At 39.4% G+C, this 21,765-nt stretch overlaps 1 protein-coding gene across 1 annotated transcript in view; it reads right to left on the reverse strand.

The window, feature by feature from the left end:
- Positions 1 to 17,314, reverse strand: part of DMXL2 (Dmx like 2) — a 49,386-nt gene extending 32,072 nt beyond the window's left edge. Inside the window, exons 1-12 of the mRNA XM_080350861.1 lie at positions 17,128 to 17,314; positions 10,704 to 10,829; positions 9,041 to 9,112; positions 8,271 to 8,349; positions 7,467 to 7,623; positions 6,471 to 6,537; positions 5,419 to 5,597; positions 4,538 to 4,721; positions 3,371 to 3,545; positions 2,354 to 2,587; positions 1,371 to 1,648; positions 497 to 1,193 (exon numbers count right to left, since the gene is read on the reverse strand). Of these exons, the coding sequence (XP_080206987.1) occupies positions 497 to 1,193; positions 1,371 to 1,648; positions 2,354 to 2,587; positions 3,371 to 3,545; positions 4,538 to 4,721; positions 5,419 to 5,597; positions 6,471 to 6,537; positions 7,467 to 7,623; positions 8,271 to 8,349; positions 9,041 to 9,112; positions 10,704 to 10,829; positions 17,128 to 17,214 (2,335 nt within the window). The 5' untranslated portion in view covers positions 17,215 to 17,314. The remainder of the gene's footprint in view (positions 1 to 496; positions 1,194 to 1,370; positions 1,649 to 2,353; positions 2,588 to 3,370; positions 3,546 to 4,537; positions 4,722 to 5,418; positions 5,598 to 6,470; positions 6,538 to 7,466; positions 7,624 to 8,270; positions 8,350 to 9,040; positions 9,113 to 10,703; positions 10,830 to 17,127) is intronic.
- Positions 17,315 to 21,765: the final 4,451 nt, after the last annotated feature.

Genomic DNA, 21,765 nt, shown 5'->3' on the forward strand with positions numbered 1-21,765 from the left:
CATGGTAAAAGAGTTGATACTGCAAATTTTGGATTAAAATCTTTCTCAATAGTTCAGATGTTCAAGTGGTCCAAATACTAGTTGTGTTTAACCCACTGCCTCCTGTGTCTGTATGTGGCCAACAACCCAGATACCCAAGTCATTAGAATACTTGTATTGTTGAGAACCATGCCAAGGCAGAGAACACAGTGAAGCTGCCTAAAACACCAAGGAAAGGGATCATATTGTTCTTTGTGAGAGTGATGACTGCTTACTCACACAAGGAAGTTACTGAATGTCAGATGATCCGCAGTAACTAGACACACTCAGACTACATGAAATAGTTGAAGTAGCTTAGCTTAAAATGAAATAAAAACGCTCAATTTGCATAATACAAGGACACTGCTAAAAAGTTAATCAAAATATACTCTAAATACAATAGTAATTTATTTTAACAAATTAATTCTATGACTCATAGTGTTAACACTATATATGGAAACATACTAAGTAGACTTACCAAGGCAATAACTGGGAATAAGCGTTGGAAGCCAGGCTACATTAGAGAAAGCGGAGGTATGAAGAGAGTTAATTCGAGCCAATTCAGACACTCCTCCAGTGTATGACAAAGGTCCTATAGGGTCTACACGCCAAAGAATCAGCTCACTATAGATTGCATTTGGGTCATGAAATGTACGGGTTGCTGCATTTTTAAGTTGCTGCCTAGAAGAACCTTTCACATGTTTAATAGGATCCATTATTCTGTTTATCCTCTCAGAGTCCCAGGAACTGTCTGACTCAGGAGTTAACAGAGCATTATGATGAGAAGAAGTCAGCAGTAATGGTAAAACAGAATGGCAAGCTAGATCATTGAGGTGAAAACGGTGACCGCAGTACCTGAATTTATGTGATACAGTTAGCACAGTAGTGAAAGCTGATTTATCAGCAAAAGTAACTGCCCACTGATTGAGAGAACCATCTATATGTTTGGAAATCATCATTACTATGGGAGAAATTATATTCATGTTTGCACTATCCTGGGCAAAGCTTGTTCTTTTATTTTCTAGAGCCTTATCTGGGAAGTCCATTGTCTTCTGACATACAGTATTACTGTTATCTTTTACAAAGACAGGGCAAGCATACATCATAATATTTTTGCTAAGGGAACTAGCATCTCCTGATGGAAATGCAACAGGAATCTTAGAAGAAAATGAAACCTAAAAAGAAAGAAAGAAAAAAAAAATTAGAATATAACAACCCAGCTTAAGTCCAAATAAATGTTAGCTGTTTCACAGGAAGTACTTAAATTCATACTGATGTTCGATATAAAAGAAAGGACACAATGATTGTTGACTAAGATAATCAATAATTTAAAAAAGTCAAATATGCAATACCTGAACTTGTCGAAAGATGCCTGGAGTGTATTCATCTAAATATTTCACATGCCACACCAAAAAGGTACCATCAATAGGATGGATAGTAAAAAGCATATCTGGATTTCTGTTCCATTCAGTTAGAAGCAACTCAATTTTCCGATCTAACAAAACGGTTGGAAGAGGCATGCGTGGGCCTGCCAGCAGAGATGTTTTGGGGCTTCCCTCTCTTTCTCCATCTTCATGTTCCGAAGAGCCTGTACCAGTCCCTGTCTCTGATTCCCTATCTATAGACAAGTCTGCAACAGAAAAGAAATGTGCCATTTTATCCATTGTAAAGACTTCCCTATGGGTTTCTATTCAAAACAACACAGTATTTTTAAATCTGTTACTAGTACTATTGGATGAGAACGTTCATGCAAATTGAGGGTAGAAACATCTTTCTTTGTTCTCCTAACTATGCAATACAAGTAATAATAAATATAACCATAAAAATCCAGATACTTAGAGCCCAAGATTTTTCTGGTCAACTATACAAACCCCACATATTTTATATGAATGCTGGTTCCAAATGAATGTGGGGTTTGTTTATATTTAGAAGGTAATAATGAAATACATGGTATGTGATCCTTGATGAAGTAGTATGTATTGTATGTTCGGTAAGAATTATCACACCCTTTACTGCACTGGTCATCTAGATTTGAAGAACCTAAGCATTATAAATGACAAAATGTATCATCATTTTACTGTCACTAATTGGTCTTACTGGTTTCTGTAGACAGAAAATGGAAACGAAAGACAAAAGCTACCTTTGCCTTCCAACAGAAGAGTACATCATCAAATCTTTCATGCCTACAATTACAGTGGCCAAAACTACGGCTGTAAATGTCTATTTATTTTACATTAGTGATAAAATGTTAGCACTTACAATTCTTGTGCTAAGTAGTTGCATTATTGCATTAATGTGCTTCAAAATAAGTGCTACATATCACAATATAACTAACCATGATCTAATTTCATATGTAAACCTCTCTCTTTTTCTTCCATTTCTTCTTCCTCCTCAACCTCAACATCAAAATCTTGTTCCAGCTGTTGTTCAGAAATTTTTCTTAGATGCTGCATAAATACTTCAATAGAGGATGTAAAATTAAATTCTTTATTATTCAACCAGTGAACAACGAAGCCTCCATTTCCTTCATCCATATTAAAAGCTGTTCCAGCCAAACCTGAAGGAATATCTGTGGTAAATTTTAAACAAATAAGAAAGGTATATATTAAACTGCCAATCTTTTATGTATATGTATACACACACACACACGTATATACACAAATTTCTTAATTAAGACATTTAACTTATTTTAGGTAGAACGTAACTTGCGCCTGTAATATTAGAAAAGGTAAGATGCAGATCAAGTTTCTACATGCAATTTAATTTTAAAAACTAAAGAGATTTCAACATCAATAAATTTACATGAAAACTGATTCTTATATGAATGATAAATAACACTGAACAGTTTTAATTGCTTTGCTTTGTACACTGCAGTCTTGCCATTTCATGTACAGGTTTTAGGCAAGGCATATAATTACTCCTTAAACTTTTCCTTGTTTAAAATATTCTATATTCTATTCCATAAAAAGCATCTGGTTTCCTGCCAAAAAATCTGGTACAGCTTTCTTTCATTCACTATATGCTCTGTAGGATGCAAATACTCCATTATATACCATTGCCTCCCAAAACCCAACAATCAAATGCTAAGCGGATGTGAAATTTAGGTTTCTTTTGCTTTCTGATGTGCAAAGATAAATTTAATTGGCTTTTAAAAATGCTGAAAGGGTTCAGAATAAATTCAGCCTCCTTTGTCTTACAAAACTCTATGCCAAGTAAGAGACTTGTGAAATAAGTCCTCCTACAAATTCGCTGTATTCAATTAGGCAAAGCAAAGAACGTGCATCTCAGCCCCCTTTATTTTTTCATTTTGTGCAAGTACAGTATTACAGTTCAAGAAATGGTTGTATTTCACCTGTAGTAGGGTTGATGCTTGCTGCTATGTGAAAGTGACCAAGTGCATTTGCATGATGTGAAATGTGCCGCTGAACTTCGTGAGTACCCTGTTGATCTGGCAATACATCTGTGTGGGTAACAAGAACTGAAGATCTCCTTTGTCCTTTTCTCATATTTTTCAAATGGTGAATTGTCTGGTATAGTTATAAAAAATAAATTAAGAAATACTTAAAAAATTGTAAGGTAAAAATTCACACTTATATAAAGCCTAAAGCTCCTAAATTTCCTTCTACCTAAGAAGTGAAGACTATTTTCAAAAGGATTATTCTGAGCAGATTAGAACAAAGAATAGTGAAAGTTGTGTACACCGGTTCTGGCCAAAAGCAAAGCTCTTCTAATAGTCTTCTGAAAGTTCCTTTTGATATCTGTTCCAACGACAACACAAAAAACCGCACTATTTTGTGTAACACACATAAACAAGATTACAACGATCTCAAAGCAGTAACCTTTGCAATATTATTTTCTAATGAATCACTTTTGTGTAACTGAAACGTGCTGAGAGCACATGGAGAGCACAACTGATCCAACAGCCCATAGCACACTTGCTTCTACTTTCCCTTTTTGTTGATAGTCATGATGCATAAGAAGTAAAAACTTGGTCTGATTGTAACAGTCTACAAATGAGTGGTGGGGTGGTTGGTTTTTTTTGCTTTGTTTTCTGGTTTTTATAAGGTTTTCTCTTACTGTAAACTTAATAGACTTGATATGACCACCACTGAAATTTAGAGCCCCACAATAACACCTTTTGGAAATGCAATTATCCAATCTGATAACTAAATATTAAGAGAGTTTGTTTACTGCTTCTACTGTTTATATATTTACAGATTTTCAAGGCCAATCAGAATGAAACCATCACTTACTATTCCACGTGAAACACTGTCTCTTCCCAACGCTGTTATGTAGCTATAGATAGGAGCACATTAAGTTATAAGAACATGGAGCTTGGCTGCAGAGATCCGAAGTCTCTGACTTTGTCGGTGTTTACTAATAGACTTCCAAAGCTTATATAACTCACACTATGCTTATACGAACCAGATAATACACATTCTTCATTCTAAGTCCTTTAAATATTTAAGCTTTAAGAATCTTGAAATAAAAAGCTGACCAAATAAGTATTTACTTGTACCTCTAGTGCATGCTGTATTTTGTCCTTTTGCTTTCCAGATTGAGAGGCAGCGCTGCTAATGCTGGAGGTGCTGGTTTCACAGATCTGCTCACCGAGAAGCGTGTCTTCTGGTAACAACGTCTCTGCCCACAGCCGACAGATGCCGTCGAGACATGATGTGAGTAACACATTACAGACCAGACCCCTAAGAACAGACATAGCAAGGTTACCCAATGAAATTAAATTAGCTTTATGGACTTGACAGAAATTAGGGAAACTTACAAGTATTTAGTAGTTACTGTTTCATCCAAATTTCTGCCTCTCTCCTAACTAAGGGGTTTGTATCAGTAGTGATTCTTGGCATGCTGAGAAACCCATGGACTCTTAGCAAAAGTACATGAGAATATGGAATTGTTATTATTTGATAAATACAGCAGTTATTATAAAACTGCAGTTATGAAACTGCCTAAACTTACAGGACTATGCAAAGCATGCATAAATTTTATTAAATAATAAAAAGAGAAATTAAACAACTAATTAAACATCAGTATATACGACAAGGTGCATAAAATAGATTACTGAATGCTAATCATTTAGACAAATGTTTTGTTTCCAGTGTTACAGCACCATTTGGTGAAGACAAAGCCCTACAGCCGTGCTTCTTGCCATAACTTGAGAAAGCACTGAAGTTTAAAGTATATTTTAGAATAAATCTCACCTATTAACATGACTGTCACTGTCGTACTAGGTAATCCAGAAACTTTATGGGAAGATGTTAATATGTTTTATTTCTTGAAAGCATAAGCAGAAAATCTAATCATTTTCTTGATGGCCAAACTTTAAGCAGAGTGTTAAAACACTTGGTCAAAGGTTTGCTTTTGTAAAAAAGAAAACTTTCGAACCTGGGCATGTACTTGCTAATGTTACGCCATGAAAATCCTGTCACTGCTCGAGGATGTGCCAAATAAACAAATGAGAAGTGGACAATGCCTGGACATTTTTTCTTTTCTTCATTCTCTTGGGGCAGAAGAGATGACTTCCAACCGGTCATAGGATACCAGACTTTTAGGAGGCAATCATCCTGGGTAAAGCAATAAAAAGCCCCATGGGGTTAGCTAGCTATCATTGAAAATGTCACAAAAAAGAAATCCCAAATAATAAGAAAACTGCTGTTCTGGTATCTTTCACAAAAACTTGATCAAGGCCAATGGTACCTGGGATAGATTAGAAGGGGGTGGTCAGTAGGTCAGAGAGGTTCTCCTGCCCCCCTACTCTGCCCTGGTGAATATTGTGTCCAGTTGTGGTCCCTCAGTTCCAGCAGTACAGGGAACTGCTGGAGAGAGTCCAGCGCAGGGCAACAAAGATGCTGAAGGGAGTGGAGCATCTCCCGTGTGAGGAAAGGCTGAGGGAGCTGGAGAAGTGGAGACTGAGGGGTGACTCATTCATGTTTACAGATATCTAAATGGGGAGTGTCAGGAGGATGGAGCCAGGCTCTTCTGAGAGACAACCAGTGATAGGAGAAGGGGTAATGGGTTCAAACTGGAACACAGGAGGTTCCACTTAAATCTGAGAAGAAACTTGTTCCCGGTGAGGGTGGCAGAGCCTGGCCCAGGCTGCCCAGGGGGGTTGTGGAGTCTCCTTCTCTGCAGACATTCCAACCTGCCTGGACACCTTCCTGTGTAACCTCATCTGGGTGTTCCTGCTCCATGGGGGGATTGCACTGGATGAGCTTTCCAGGGCCCTTCAACCCCTGACATTCTGGGATTCTGTGATTCTTGTTTCTGAAATTCATGGAATTACATGAAAATACAGCATTACATGTGAGATGATAATTTAACTTAGTTCAGACTACAATAGAGTTTGTGGTCCAGGACTATTCTATATTACTTATTTACTTTACTGAAACAAATACAAACCATAGCAAAAACTGATTTAATTTTCTTTTTGTCCTTACCTTCCCAGCTGTTGCAAAGTATTCACCATCAGGAGACCATGACATCAAATGTACTGATACTGCAGTCCTAAAGAACACAGGAATAAAGTTCTAAGGTGTAAGTAAAGTCTATTTATTCTATAGTATTATTCCATAAGTATTCAGTTGATTAAGTATTACTGTTCATTATTTAAATAAAATATATTCATATTTTACAGTTGTTGCTTTAAGCATATTTTAGAAATAGCAGAAGCATAAGAAATATTTGCTACTATTAAATAGAATATTTAGTATTTTCACAGATTTACAGAAAAACGGTCCATTAAATAAATTAAGTATGGCGAGCCTAGGCTAGATCAGATCAAATCACAGAAGTGAAGTTTGTCCCACCTGCTCTTCTACTCCCCGTGAAGCCAAGATAAATAGTAGGAAAAAAACAAAGTTGCAGATAAATTGTGATGGGTCAGCTGCCTGAAAGAGCAAAGCAGCCTATACAGTGCTTTATGGACCCAAAATCTAAAACGGCTTCAAAAAAGACAAAAGAAAACAGGTTCATAGGCAGCTGCTTCCCAAGTCTGCATATGTCTAGAAATAGCGGATCATGAAGCATTTCTGTAACATGGACCTCAAATAGAACTGGGTAGAAAGAGTTTCAAGACCCTCTTTCTAAGACTGAGGAAGCAGCTCTCATCTTCATCAGTGTAGTGTATCTGCCTGCTGCTGTTCCTCTGCTCAGTCTCATCCCGTACCTCAGCGCTACTTTCAAAGATGAGAAAATGGGGACAATTTTGATCCCCTGGCAGTGCTACAGTTTGGGTAGGCCTTTGACTAGCTTTTCTGTTGGTACATCACTTGAAAAAGTGAGGAATTTTTATTTGGAATAACTTACTTTTTAAATTTTATGGTGTTTTAAGGTGACTTAAAAGCACATTTTAAAATACAGCTTTGGAAAGAAGATAGGGTTGATATATGAGGTGATATTGCAATTTGTCTTAAAATACAAATTATCTCACTCACTTGCACTGCCAGACACATTTCCAGTCATTTAAAACTGGGAGAACTTTATCATCTTTGATCTGATTGTCAGGATCATCATCTTCATCTTCTTCTAGGAGGTCACTAGATGGAGGGGCCCACAATTGCAAAAAGTCAGTTGCTGTCAGCAGCCTATTACCTGAAAGTCAGTAATATCACAGCTGTGAAACCAAGATGATGCATATATATTGAAAGATTAAGCCTAATATCATATTTTGTTGAGAATTATTCAAAACAGGTTGAAACTTCAACTTTATCAAGTCCGTTCTAAATATGATAGGGTATGCAATCATTATACAGCTATATATTCATATATTTATTAAAACATTTTGTATTTAAAACATCTTTTTAAAAGAACATCAAGGGGTTTTCGGCAAGTTCAAATGATAAATCATATTTAATAACGAATGTTTCAGATGCTAAATAGTCATTCATATCTCAATTAAATACACATTGTTAGATGTCTTAAAAATATTTGTGACTGGCTACATTACTGATTTCAATTGTAATAAAATTCTGCTTAAATGATTATTGGCGGTAATTTGACTCAGTTAGCAACTTAATGCTGTATTTGCCAAACTAAGTTCTTGTGTAGGAGACTCAAACACTTGGCACGGCATGTTCAGAAATGCTAGCCGTTGCCTCACATTTTATGCAACACTGGTGAGAACAGATAATCTAAAATATCCATATTAATGCTCCCACTTTTACAATAAAAATAATTCGTATTCTTCAAGTTCTCCTAAATATAAATGTCGAACCAATACTTCACGAAGTTCACATTACCTTGAGGATCCCAGGCCAGATTGTAAGTCATAGAACTGAGGAAGAATTGCCCAGTTTTAAGCCACTGACACTTCAGTTGCTGTAGTTTGAAAACAGTAATGGATTAATTCTCACATCAACAGCAAAATACAAAGGTACCAGTATTTCTTTCTCTATGAAATTTCTATTAAGCCTGCTGCAAAAACATTCAGGATCCAGTGGTAAATTGCTGAATCTAATTTTAACAATTTAATTGTTTTATAAAAATTAAATGGGTCACAGAGTACCCTGCGAATGAGATCTGGACCTGTCACACATACAAATCTATCTGTAGTTTACTTTAAACTAGTTAGGTCATACGTTTATAACAACATAAAGCATGGCAGTACAGATGCAACAAAGATTGTGAAACCTGCTTGAGTACATACTTAATGCTTGAGTGCTCAGCCATGGCTGTACTGTTAGAATAAGCCTGGGTGCACATACAGAAGTCTAAGTCATGTTTCTGTACCACAGATCTGATGATCCCTTCAAGTTAAACATCAAAATGTCACCTTGTCATTCTAGGATGAGATGCAAGAACAAGATGCTGTGAACTTAGGCAGAGTGCCGTCCCCTGTTTGATTCACACAGTGGAAGATTCTACCCATACGATCTTATTATTGATAGTGCAAAGTGTTTATCCATTAGTCTTGTGTGTGCCGATGTAATAAAATAATAATAACTGGCTGAAAGACTTTTGCCTCTTCTAAGAACCTAACCTGAATTACAATCATTAAATACATACGTACACAATTTCTTTTATGAGAATTTATACCAAGAGGTTCAAAAATGCAAACAGCATTTCCATATGATGCTGCAATCTGTAAAAGAAAACAAAAATATATTCAAAATGTGAGGTAAGGAGCTGAGTGTTACAGCTCCTCAGTATTCTCAAACAGCTAAAGAATTTTCAATACCTCTTCTATATGCCATCGTTCAAGAAAATTAATACAAATGTCATTAATTAATGTATACTTCCCTAGGTAAGTTGAGAAATACATAGTTCTGAACAAGCCTGTCTTTACAATTTTAACTCTAAGTAGGGAAGACATCATGTTTAGTGGAACAAGCACTGTCAATCAGATCTGATATATTCTTCTAGGGTAACAACTGTTAATACATAAGGGAAACATGATGCCTTCACTACTTCTGCTCACGTTCTGTCCACTTCACATGTAACTAATAACTTAATTATTAGTGTCTGGGTCTCGGCATGTTCCCAGATTCCATTTTGTACCACTAAATAATAATTTTGAGCAACAGGAGGAAACAAGTCTATTTGAACACTTAAATACATTTTGAGGGGAGGCAAATGGAAAAACTGAAGTACATATACCACTGAACCCCTCTATTTCTTTCACCCACTTGTTGCACAGAAACCTCCATATGCAAGATGGTCTTTATTAGGAATTTATCTGGTCACGTGTCTAATACTCATCTGCATATTAGTACTTTCAACCATCTTTAAAATTCCTTTTTCTTCCTTAAAATATTTTTATAAGAAAAACTGTTTCAGTTCTTAGTATTTAGGATCTGGTTTCCTCAAAACAGAAATGATATAAAAGTTGCACAACATTTATTATGAAATCATATTTCCTCTTTGGGGAGCTGGGGCGAGAGAAGGTTGTAACAGCACACGCCCAAAGAAAAGAACAGACCGTGCCCAAACGCTAACTAGGGCTTTCTCAATACTGCAACCAATTTTTAACTAGCTGATATCAGTAGGCAGTAACACATGACAGAATATTCTTTGTGTGCTACCACAACTCATAGAAAGCAGTTTTTCCTTTTTTTCTTAGCAATTTAAACTGTCTCTTTAACATTGTTCAGGGATTAAAAATAAACCCACACAGCCAGTCAAAGGGCCACGCAGTTATGATGGTTCACACTCTAGCACTTCTAAGCACATTAAACATGCTTAAGCTTTTCTGAAAATTAAAGTATTTCTAATTTATTGCTTTGCATGACACATAAGCACACATATGTGTATATATACATATATGTGAATGATTTAGCCATGTATTCTTTAGCTAGATAAAAGTATACAAAAATGGAGACAATAACAATAATTTTAGTACCAATCCAGTTCTGATACTCTACTGTAACCAATATATATATCCCCATTTTGTGAGACCTGTTATTACAGGTCCTGAAAAGGAATTAAAACCATTATTACAAGATGCCTCCTGCTTCCCCTTCCCTCCATTTAAAGAAGAAATTGCTATTAAATTTAAACAATTCTCAGAGTAACACAAGAGGTGTTACTCGGAAAGTAACAAATCAGTAAAAACTGATCTTTGTCATGAAATTAACTCATTAACACCATTAATGTATTATGAGGTATTAAGTTGCTGCTTATTTCGAGTATTGCAATTTTTAAAAAATTCTATGCAAATGTGTGAAAATTCTTACCCTGCCTTGTCGCTGGGAGCACTCCACACAACTGACCTGGATGTTGCCATGTTTAGCACCGGGAATGATTTGCACACATTCAAAGTCATTTGCCAGAATAACAATGTCACAACCAGAGCCATATGCCTGAAATGTTTTTTAGAAGAAATACAATTGAATATTGATTTTAAAAACTAACTGAATACTTATTAGATTATTTATGTTTTTGAGAGATCTGTGATAATCTCCACTGAAAGAAGATACTACTAAGCAGCGGGTTTATTCTTTGCCAATTCAGAAGCACCAGCAGAATAAGCAACAAGCAACAAAGTAGCAAAGGAGACCTCAAATCTCCTAGAGTGTAAATCACATCAAACAGGAACAGTAAAAAAATAAAAGCCCCCAAACCAACTCCTAAACTTCTTCTAGCTGTGTGTACTTTCACTGTTGACTGTTTTGTGCAGTTGTTTTAGCTTCTTTGAGGCTGTAGTTGGTGGTTTGGTTTTCTTTCCTATTCAGGTACACCTCCTCCTGAGTGTGCATATGAACTTTTCCAATATCTGTGTGTACACCACTGTAAACCAACAAAGATTTGTCTTGGTTATAGTGTATCTTGTGCACTACGCAATACAGTCTAAATAATTTGTTTAAGAATAAGTTATAGAACAATGATCACTTCAGCACTTTTTGTTGGCAGGACAAATATATATATATCTGTCTGCCAAGCTTTCACCTGTCCTAGTGTGCCAGAATATTCTAAAAGCCTTAATCACTCCAGATGATCTGTTCCACTGAGCTCCCACATTCAGGCATAGAAATCCCCTCCCATCAATCTACCAATAAACCTTTTCTAAACAGTTCTAGCTAGAAGTCTCTTTTCTTGAAGTAAGTTTTCCACAAATTCCAACGCAATAGGCGAAGATTTTAGAACAGCTCAATTAAGCAGTATGCAAGTTCTCTTACGAAGTTAAGTAAAAGGTGGTTGTGAATTAAAAGGGTGGGTTACAGTAGAATATTTATTTTTGTTTGTTAATGAATCATCAGGATGTAGAGGTCTCTTTCCCAAGTGAAACCTTGTTACTGTCACTCATACCCTTCCTGCTCCTTGCACGTGTTTGGCACTGCACCAACAAGGGGCGCAGCACAGCTGGGTGTCCCGTGCCAACAGAGAGCACTTAGTCCATTAGAGACCTCAGCTGGAACAGCTTCCCAACAGGGGGTATCAGCCTTCAGCTCCAGGTTCTTGGAGCAAGTGCTGTCTCTTGGTTCTGGGTCATTATCTCAGTGTAGATATTTATTCTGAGAACGTCTTTCATTTTTTGAAATCATATTAAGGTATATTTACCTGAAATGTTAAATTTACTTTAAGAAGTACGTTTATTATAACCCCTCCTTTGACAAAAGGTGTCCCCTCATTTTACAACAAGTGTTCACTTTTTCACATTTATAGTCTCCAAATTTCTCAAAACAGAAAAGGTCAATATACTTCTCTGTACTGAAAGATATCTCCACATTTCACATTATACATCTAAATACAAGTTTTCCATTTGATTACTTTTCTAATATGCTCAATATATTAACATGTTTATACTTGAACAGAACACATTTCTGTTAAATGCTCTTTTCACTTTGTCCTTTCACTCCTTAAACTGGTAACAAAGTAGAAGCACCCTATATTGGCAAAGAAAATGGAAGTGTCGTAATATCTGTCATGGTAGTTCCTTCTTAAGGATTCAGCTGACATCACCCTCAGGGTCATTCACACCACCACAGGTCTCTCCTGCCAGAACAACAGTGGCCACAATATTTGTGGCAACATACTAACAATCTGCATAGCATGATAAAAGGAATGGAGAATTGGTAAGCCACACAAAAAGGAAAGATGGAAAATGAGATGCTGAGATACTGTGATGGACGAGAGCAGCACAGAGGTCTTAGAGAAACAGAATTATAAGCAGTCACTGAATGAAGCGAGTGCAGTAAAAACCACCCACATGGACTATCTGCCAACCTCCATTTCTAATGTCACTGATAACTTCAAAGAGAAAATTAAATGGAGTTGCAAAGCTGTGACAATGCAAGGATGACTTGCAGGATCCACAAGCAACTAATAAGCTGTAGTTTGCCAATGTCTGCTCCAACTGTCGAGATCTGGAACCACATAAATGAACAATAACAAAGCTCTAATTGAATGCAGGAGCACCAGACAGAAGTAGGCCGTTCTGTCCTACCTTAACAGTTTATGCTATATCCTCAGTTTTCAGGTAATACGAAAGCAGCACATGCATCTCTCTTTTTCAGCTACCCATGTTTTCCTGTTTGGTTCTCTGATTTTAATGTTGAACACTGGAACTAACAGACAGGGAAACAATATTCCTTCACATTCTCTTCTTGTTTATATTTCCTCTGTGTAAAAAATGATTATTTCTATAACCTGCAACTCTTTACAAATTTGGTGTAAGTGAAATAGATCGAAGTTCTCAAGCTCCGGTGTGTACCATTAGGGTACAGAGGCACTTCAAGATGGTAAACAATGTGGAAGAAACACAGTCAGCCCACAGTGGTATTAAAAAAAAAGTTCATAGACATCTAAAATTACATAAATTCATTAAAATCTGTATTAAAACCTGAATTAAAGCCTGTATTAGCTTTATGGTACTCCTCCAGTACAACACTTTACTTAATTTTTTGGCTATGGGTAGAAACATATATAATGCAGAAATTCCTCCACCTCCCTAGTACTGAGGAAGACACCTGAATTCTGAAGCATTTCCAAATCCTCATCAACAGACACGACACTTACACTTTCCCCTGGCTAAGTACTAGTAGAATTACATACACTTAATGCAAACTAGCAGAATAACTGAAAAAACCTCCAACCCACTACTAGCCTGCAGAACAGGCGTTCCTAAATTTATATCTGAGATGAACTTATAATTAAATACTTTACGATATGCTTACAGACAGAGCTTCAGAGAAAAAAAGAACATAGTAAGGATTCAGATGTTAAGCATCTGTAATCTAGTTCTCATAAACATGACACAGTGGAGAACATATATGCAAGCAGTAATAACTGAGAGGGAATTTAAAATAATGCTTTTAGTAAGTAAATAAGGTAGAGGAGAACCCTACAGAGCTGAAAAACCCATTCTCAGTGGTGGGATCTTGTGGACATAATGGTGTGGATGAAGATTTTGCCATTTCTAATGAGGTAAAAAAACGTTTACATGGGTTTGGGAGACTTTGATCTGCAACAGCTTCTGAAATCTGTTACACAGTTCAAGGCCAAGTGTTCGTACTGGCGCTGAAGATGCCAAGAAGCTTGTCTTTTCCAAACATGGCAAATAATACATTAATTTTTCTTCACTTCTATCGGAAAAGTTCTTAGGTACAGATACCCTTAAAATCTGATATTCTTTTTTTATTTTCCCTTAAAAATATTTACAGATCTGTATTTTATGCACTTCATAACACTTCTTACAAGAACCAAATATTCATTATCTTGTGTTTGTGGAACACTAGCTAGAGCTTGGAATTTTTGTACTTGCAGAATCTAGTGTTTAGGTAATTGACATACCATGGATTTGTTTGGTTTTGGTTTTAATCCTAGACTGACCTTAGAAACAGCTACATTGTTTTCAGAGTTTGCGGGGCGGGGAACAACCCTGAGCTTGTACAAAGAGAAGAAGTCATATGAACAGAAACAGAACAGCTTGTCACCTTTATCTGAAGCCACCTTACTCCACATCACAGAGGGTCAGATTGGTAACGTACAGTTGGGAAATGCCAGACATAAGCCAGGATTGCTGCAGGCAGATGTAGAAGCATAGGGAGGAAAGAATACTATGTGCATTTCAGATAAAGGATGCACAAAACCTTTGTTGCCAGCCTCTGTCTTATCCTAGCTCTATTTCTTTTGGATTTATTTTGCTTTATGGAGTCACTAATACTTGGGTTTTTGCAACTAAAGAAAAATTAATGGCAAAATTATTTCTTTTCCCTTTCTTATTCTCAGAATAACTAGATGACTTTCACCAAAGCTTTAAAAAAGTACAGTTGAGACAGAACATGCTATCAGCTACAGTGACTTGGAAATGAAAAGCCTGCCTCCAGCCCCAGGAAGAAGTCACGTAAACAAGCCAAGAGCAAACCACAGAGAAAAGGAAGAACGAAGAACCTGAGAATTGCAATGTCCATCATCAGGTGAGAACAAAACATGTTCCTTCTCTCAGAATCCTAAGACTGCTGGAGTCCATCTAAAAAGGACATTTCTCTTCCTCCTCCTCCTTAAAAAAGTGTGAAATAGCTCCAAAGCTACAAACTAGTGAATACATCTATACACACACCCAAGCTGTTATTCTGCTGTTAAGTGGAGTAACTTTAACATGAGTGACTCATTTCTGCCTACAAAAAAAGACATTTTCAAGTCCCTATGATGAATCAGTTGTAGCAATTTTGAACTAGTTCTCACACATTTAAAACAAATGCCTTAACATCAACCAAAGCACAAGGGAGCACATGCAAACAGTGGCTCCTTGGCCACAGCCTGACTTCATATGCATTCATATAGTACAGCACATACTATGCAGATCTATTGTGACCTCTTGCCTCTTAGTGCTTTGCTTCTGCTGTGCTTTAGGGGCTGACAGGTATTGGGCCTTAAGAGCATGTCTCGAGTCAGGCTCTGCCACCGATACAAATGATCTCTTGCCTAAATTGCAAATCCTGCTTCAGGATCTGAGTTAAAGTTATGACTCCAAACAAGTAAATGGTTTGGGGTGACAGATCTATGTCAAAACAGTGTTATTGATGTTGACCAACAGAATTTAAGGTTGGGCACTATCAAAAGCGACACCTGCAGTGCATAGTAGGCTATGATGCTACTGAGAGTCACACAGGTGACTAATTTCTTAAGAATATGGATATAAGACCTGAAGCTGTGTGCAAACAGATGTTTTTAACCATGCAGTTTAGTTAGGATCAAGGTCTAGAAGAGCAGGAAATAATAGCACAAATTCAGAGAAAGGAGGAAAAGGGAAGAAGAAAGTTATGGTTGTAGAAGTCCAGAAGATGATACCTTTATTAAAACACACGGCCCTTTAGTCCCTTCTTCACTATATTACAAAAAATTGGATGCAGCAGCCAGAGAAGATGATGAGATCTGTTATCTGCAGTTCCATAGTTAACGTGAGACCAAATGATTTGGCATTTCATGTAAAACAAGCCTAGTTATTGTCAAATTCTTGTATAAACAGTAATATATATCATTATTCATTTTTGATGTTATCAAAACTATTATGAGAATTAGCAAAATGTCTTTTATAAAACCAGTTGATCGATGTTTCAAATCGTCACGGTAACAAGAAACACATTAGAATATAAATATGAGTAAACAACCACTTATATAAATATCAAAAGTAAGAGGTCCCTTTAATAGCAGTATGGCTGCATAGCAGCAGAACAAGGAAAATAAAGACAGACATGGTACCTTTTATTTCTTCAGGCTTTTAAGCATTCATTACTGAAATTAGACATCTGTGACAATCTAAAGTAAGCTTTACATGTTTGACAAGTCTGCTGACCGTTATCTTAGACTAAAAATTATGCTCTGTATCATTTAGCCTGGAAGTGGTTTGTGCCTGGGATATAATCTTGTAAGTGTTAATGTAAAATCTAATGAGACAATTTATTCCCAAATAATAACATACTGATTAGATGATAGTATGCAAAACACTGCAGAAGCTGATCATTCATTAAAGCCAGAGAAGCGTACAGTAAGCTGAAAAAGTGGAAACTGACATTAGAATACACAAAAATGGCCTGTGGATGATAAACAGTCTTTATTATGTAAACTACAGGACTCTCTGAAATTGACTTATCTCTGTCAATTTCTTTCCTCCTCTAGTTTAAGAGGTACATTTCACAAATACCTGTTTTTTTAACCACAGTAACTGAAGCCAAACGCTCATCAATAGCGGATGGGCTTCTTAAGCAGCCTAGTGCGCCCAGCAACATTTGGGGACGCACAATTTGGGTGTTTCCCTGGCTCCTCACTCGAATTCCGAGGTGACGGTCCCAGCCTCCATCTGCAGCGGCACCTCGGCAAGAGCCAGCAGCGAGACCCCTCCCGGCGGCCGGAGCGGGGGCGACGCTCCGCGGCGGGGTCACGCCGGGCCCGCAGTGTCCGGGAGCAGCGCGATGCCCCAGCGGAGCCATGAGCGCTCCCTCCCGCCTATCGCCGTGCCGGCTGCCGCCACAGCGCCTTCCCCGCACCACCCCGACGCCCCCGCTCGTAATCCCCGCCCCACCTGCCGCGGTGCAAGGGCCCGCAAGCCGCCCGGCAGGTTAATCCCCTGCAGCCCCTCCCACCGCTCTCCTCAGGCCTACAACACACCCTCCCCTTCCCCCACCGCAGCCAGGCGCCCCCCCGCCCCGCCACCATTACCGTGAAGGGGATGTCCTCTACGCTGCCCACCGAGTAGCAGTTGTCCCCGGGGTTGACGGCGCCCGTGAGCACCTGGTGCAGATGCATGGCGGCCCGCCCCCCGCTCTCCCGGGGCCGGCAGCGCCGCGGCTGCCGCCTCCGCCGCCACCGAGCGGCCGAGACCCGGATGGCTCCGCGCGCCCGCCTCCCGGGCCGAGGCGCTGCGCGCGGCCGCCGCGAGCGCGCCCGCGAGGGGGGGGGGCGGGCGGGTGGAGGGGGCCGCGCACGCGCGGGCAGCGCCTGGATCAGGTGAGGCGCGCGCAGGCACCGCCCCTGCGCGAGCGGCGGCCGTTGGGCGCGCGCCTGCGAGGCGTTTAAAGGGCGGTGGGGGGGTGGGGCGCGCGCGCAGCGCGGTCCGTAGGTGCGAGGCCCGCGGTGCGGGGCTGGAGCCGCAGCCCGCAGGTCCCGCAGGTCCCGCAGGTCCCGCAGCCCGAGGCGGGCGGGGTAGCGGGGTGAGAGGAGAGCGCGAGGTTTAAAAGAGAAAAGGGAGACGCGGGCAAGGAGCGGGGGATGCGGTGCGCTTGGCTGACGCCTCGAGGTGAGACCGTGGCAGGGCGCCTCACGGGGGCGGGCGGGAGGGAGGAGAAAGAGGAGCTGGGGGGTTTATCAGCTGCTGCAGCGTTCCGGCCGTGAGGCGGGCTGGGGGGGCGTGTCCCCCGAATGAGCAGCGATAAGCGTGCCGAGAGGGGAGTGCCGCCCGCCGGAGGAGCGGCTGGGCAGCGCCTCGCTGGCCGCGGGCGCTCAGGGGTGTCCTCGGCTGGCCGGGGGCTCTGTGCGCCCCGGCTGCGGGTCTCGCACTCCGACCTCTATGCAGAGTGCTTCTGAGGGACGTTTGAGTGTTATTATTAAGGATCTTCATGTTTGGTTATGTCTTGGGGAGCCGATGAAGCTCTCGGGAATCCCGGAGCGTCCGTCGGGCTGGCGGTGGTGCCGCTCGCAGCCGCTGCCCGGGGTGCGGGCTGGGCAGCGTGTCCGAGCCCCAGGGCTCGCCCTTAGTTCTTGATTCAAGAGAAGGGCCGGCATTACAAGTCAGAACTGTTTGCTATCAGTGAGAAACGACGATGCTTTAGGGTCCTTGTAAATACCCATTTACGGGAAATGGATGAGAAAATGACCAGTTCTTGTGTGATTGAGGTGTTTGGTTGTATTCTATGCACATTATGTGACCTCACAGAAACTATGGTGAGCCCTTTGCTGCTTTATTTGTAATAACTGCCAAACGTTGTTGAAAACAAAAGCCTTTCAACGTGCCTATCCTTATCCTTCTCGGAGGTGTGAAGAATGCTGGATCCTGAAAATTGATCGTCAGGGGGTCTAAACTCTGAAGGGAAAAAAAAAAAAACCCACCCTGTATACAACGGTCATGACATATGGAAAATTCTCCGTTTTCTTGTACTAGGTTGTACTAGGTCAATATGTTAGTGTTGCAGTTGTACTACTGGTGATAATGATTAAAGCTGCAACATTCAATCTCCTTTAAAGTTTATGGTGTTTTTGTCTGAGTCAGGACTGCAAGATTTCTCTCACACTATACTGCTTCTTGAAAGTGTGCATTTCCTACTAAATAAGTGAGTTTACTCAGAGTGTTGAATTAAATGAAGACATAGTAAAGTCACCTTTGAATGGGAAAAAATACTCATTGTTATAATAATAATTAAGATTTTTGTTTACTCCTGCCCTTAGTAAAGGCAATTTCTTTTTAAAGGGAACAGTATCTCCAGGTGGGATGAAAGGGGGGAAAAAACATTTTGGTCTTCAGTTGATATAGTTACATATTGCATGTAAGAAGGCTTGGAGGTAAAAGCACTGTCGTGTAGTTTGTTTGTTTGTTTTTAAATCAGTGGAACAAAGTCCAAGTAATGTCTGAAAGCACAATTGGCTTTCCAATTGGCACAGCTAGTCATAATATTAAATAGTATGGTAGGAAAACAGTGTGGTCTAAAGGAAAGCATTTTCCTTTCTTAGGTGTACTAAAGCTATGTGGTTTTGATGACAAAAAATCTTCAGTGAAAGCAGAGTGCTTGCAGGATCAGTTCAATCGTCCTGTGTAACAGACGTGATGGAGAGTTTTGGTTTTCAGCCCAGTCTTCTGTTAGCTAATCAGAGGAAGGCTGCCAATAATCTGGGGCATGCCAACTGTGTGACGGACTTCCATCTTATTGCTTGGGTTGGTAAGAAACTTCCCACGGTGTTCGACTTGCATGATGCTCTAACTCCACTGAAGCTTTGCAGTGGGACAGAGAATGCATGTTATCCTGAAGCTGGTAAAGTTCAACTTAAAGAAAAAATAATGCCAAGTTACAGGCTTAATAGTAAAATACTCTGTGGCTGTGGAAAACTATAGACATGGTCAGCTCTGTGCATGGTGCTATGAGCAAGAATCATTCTGCAAGTATCTGCAGATAAGGCCTTCACATTTTTTTCCTGAAAACAAGTATTTTCACACAAGTTTTGCTGACAGATTGTTTTATTACCTTAATTCTTCCTTACTGGTGACTCAAATACCTCACACTAAAATAATTTTCAGTGCATGTAATAGTGATTTCTATGCCCAAGAACATGAAGCAACAACAATGCAGAAGATTCAAAAGACTACACTGTAAAATGTGCATAGGGAAGTAATCCTGAAGCACATGCAAAAGAAATATGCTGCATATAACCTAGGGAAAGCAAGACTCTTCAGAGGTAGCATGCAAGAGAAGTACCTTTTATTTCAAAGCTGAAATGCTGCACTTCAGCCTTGGTATCTCAAAACCTGAAGAACACACCCCGTTACAAGCACTCTGGTCATTTTTCTGTGCTCCTGAAGGCCTTTACCTTCCCACAAGAAATTGAGAACATCCAAGCACAATGCTTTTATGATTCTGTGAATATTTTCCTCATGATGATTGTTTCAAATCTTCGCTGCATTCTTCAATAAATCGTATTTTTCCCTGAAGAAAAGCTGCTTGCCTATTTTTCTCTGGAACTCAAATTCAGCTGTTAACTTAGCTTGGAGAGAATTGTGTTTCAGTCTATAAGATGCAACACCTGTTCTCTGCTATTAATTTCTGAACTGTAATGTGGGGGGTTTCATACTACCTTTGTTATTACTCATAGAACAAGATTGCCCCAATAAAGATCCTAATTTGTAAACTGTTGTTCATTGTGTATTTCTGCAGAAGACCTTAAAGGCATTCACCTGTGAAGGATGGTCTCTTTTTCTGTACTCCTAAAAGACCTTGCTATAGCACTGTTTTTGCTTGGATATTTTCATAGCTCATGTTTATGGAAACAAACAATCTTGCTTCCCCAGGGCTATCTAAATGCTGAACACTTTTGGCAGTGCATACGTGTCTAAACATTTCCCCCTGTCTGGACCCCGACTGTCCTGTAGAGTAATTACTCACACTTCCAACCTAAATGAATTTAGTGTTTGGATCCTAATAAACAGTAAAAGTCACTGTTGGTTGAATACAAATAATTTTCTTCAGATGGAAGAATTAATACTTGGTACTCTTGCAGTTCTGATCATCTGTGTCTCTTGCCTTTCTATATGTCTTTCCAGCATCCAGAAAATATAATCCCCCTAGCAATGTCATGAATGACCATGTAGGATTAATTCTAAGTATGTGTTCTTTAACTTCCACTCTAAGTGATGGTTTGGTAGAATGGCAAATGTCATTGTCAATTGCACACATACAACTTTTCTGATATATGAACAAGCATTCCATATCATAATAAGTGTTCTGATAGCACTAGACATACATGAAAGATGTTCTGGGAGTTTACCCTAGCCAGCTTTTATTGGGGAGGTGGGGGGAACTCAAAACAGACACTTGTGTCCTTAAGGAGGCAATGAAAGGTGTTGCATGGGGTTATTTACAGCACAGGTTCATATCCAGCAACTGGAGGACACCAGAAGAAGATTCCTCTTGTGAACTTCTGATGACAGTGTTTTCAGGCACAGACCAGATCTTCAACACCAACCATTTTATAAGCACAACAGGAACAATTGTGCAGTGAAGGCTGAGGAAGACTTTCCCACAGAATTATATATGGAACAACTTGATTATTTGTACCTTCTCTGCAAAGAATGTGAGAGGTCTGTACAGGGTTCTAAGTGTGGAGATTCTCAGTGCAGAGACAGTTAAAGATTGTTGATTCCTATGTCAACATATCGATAAGGAACATGTGGATTTTATTCCAAACTTCAGACTGATCTGCAGAATACTGCAGTATGTGTCAAAGTGAAATTTGCTTCACTCCTTATATAGCATTGAGAATCTCTAGGATTATTTTGGGATGTGAACTGTGTGTTCTGATCTTGCAGACAATTCTGAGATTGTAATAAAGATGTATGCTTATGGAAAACATCCTCTCGGTTCTTACAACTGTGAACAGGATATGAGAAGTGACCTGAATGCTAGCCATGATCAATTATGCTATGCAATGAATTCACTGAAAGTGCACTCTGGCTATCCAGTCATACACCTTAAATTAAGTAAACATAGAAGGTGAAATTTGGGCCTAAATAAGCAAATAAGTTTTGCCAGTGACCTGGTGGGAAGAGCATATCATGTTTTCTCTAATTTGTATATATTTATTTAGGTTCCCTCC

This window comes from Nesoenas mayeri, assembly GCF_963082525.1.
Source record: "Nesoenas mayeri genome assembly, chromosome: 11".
Lineage (NCBI taxonomy): Eukaryota > Metazoa > Chordata > Aves > Columbiformes > Columbidae > Nesoenas > Nesoenas mayeri.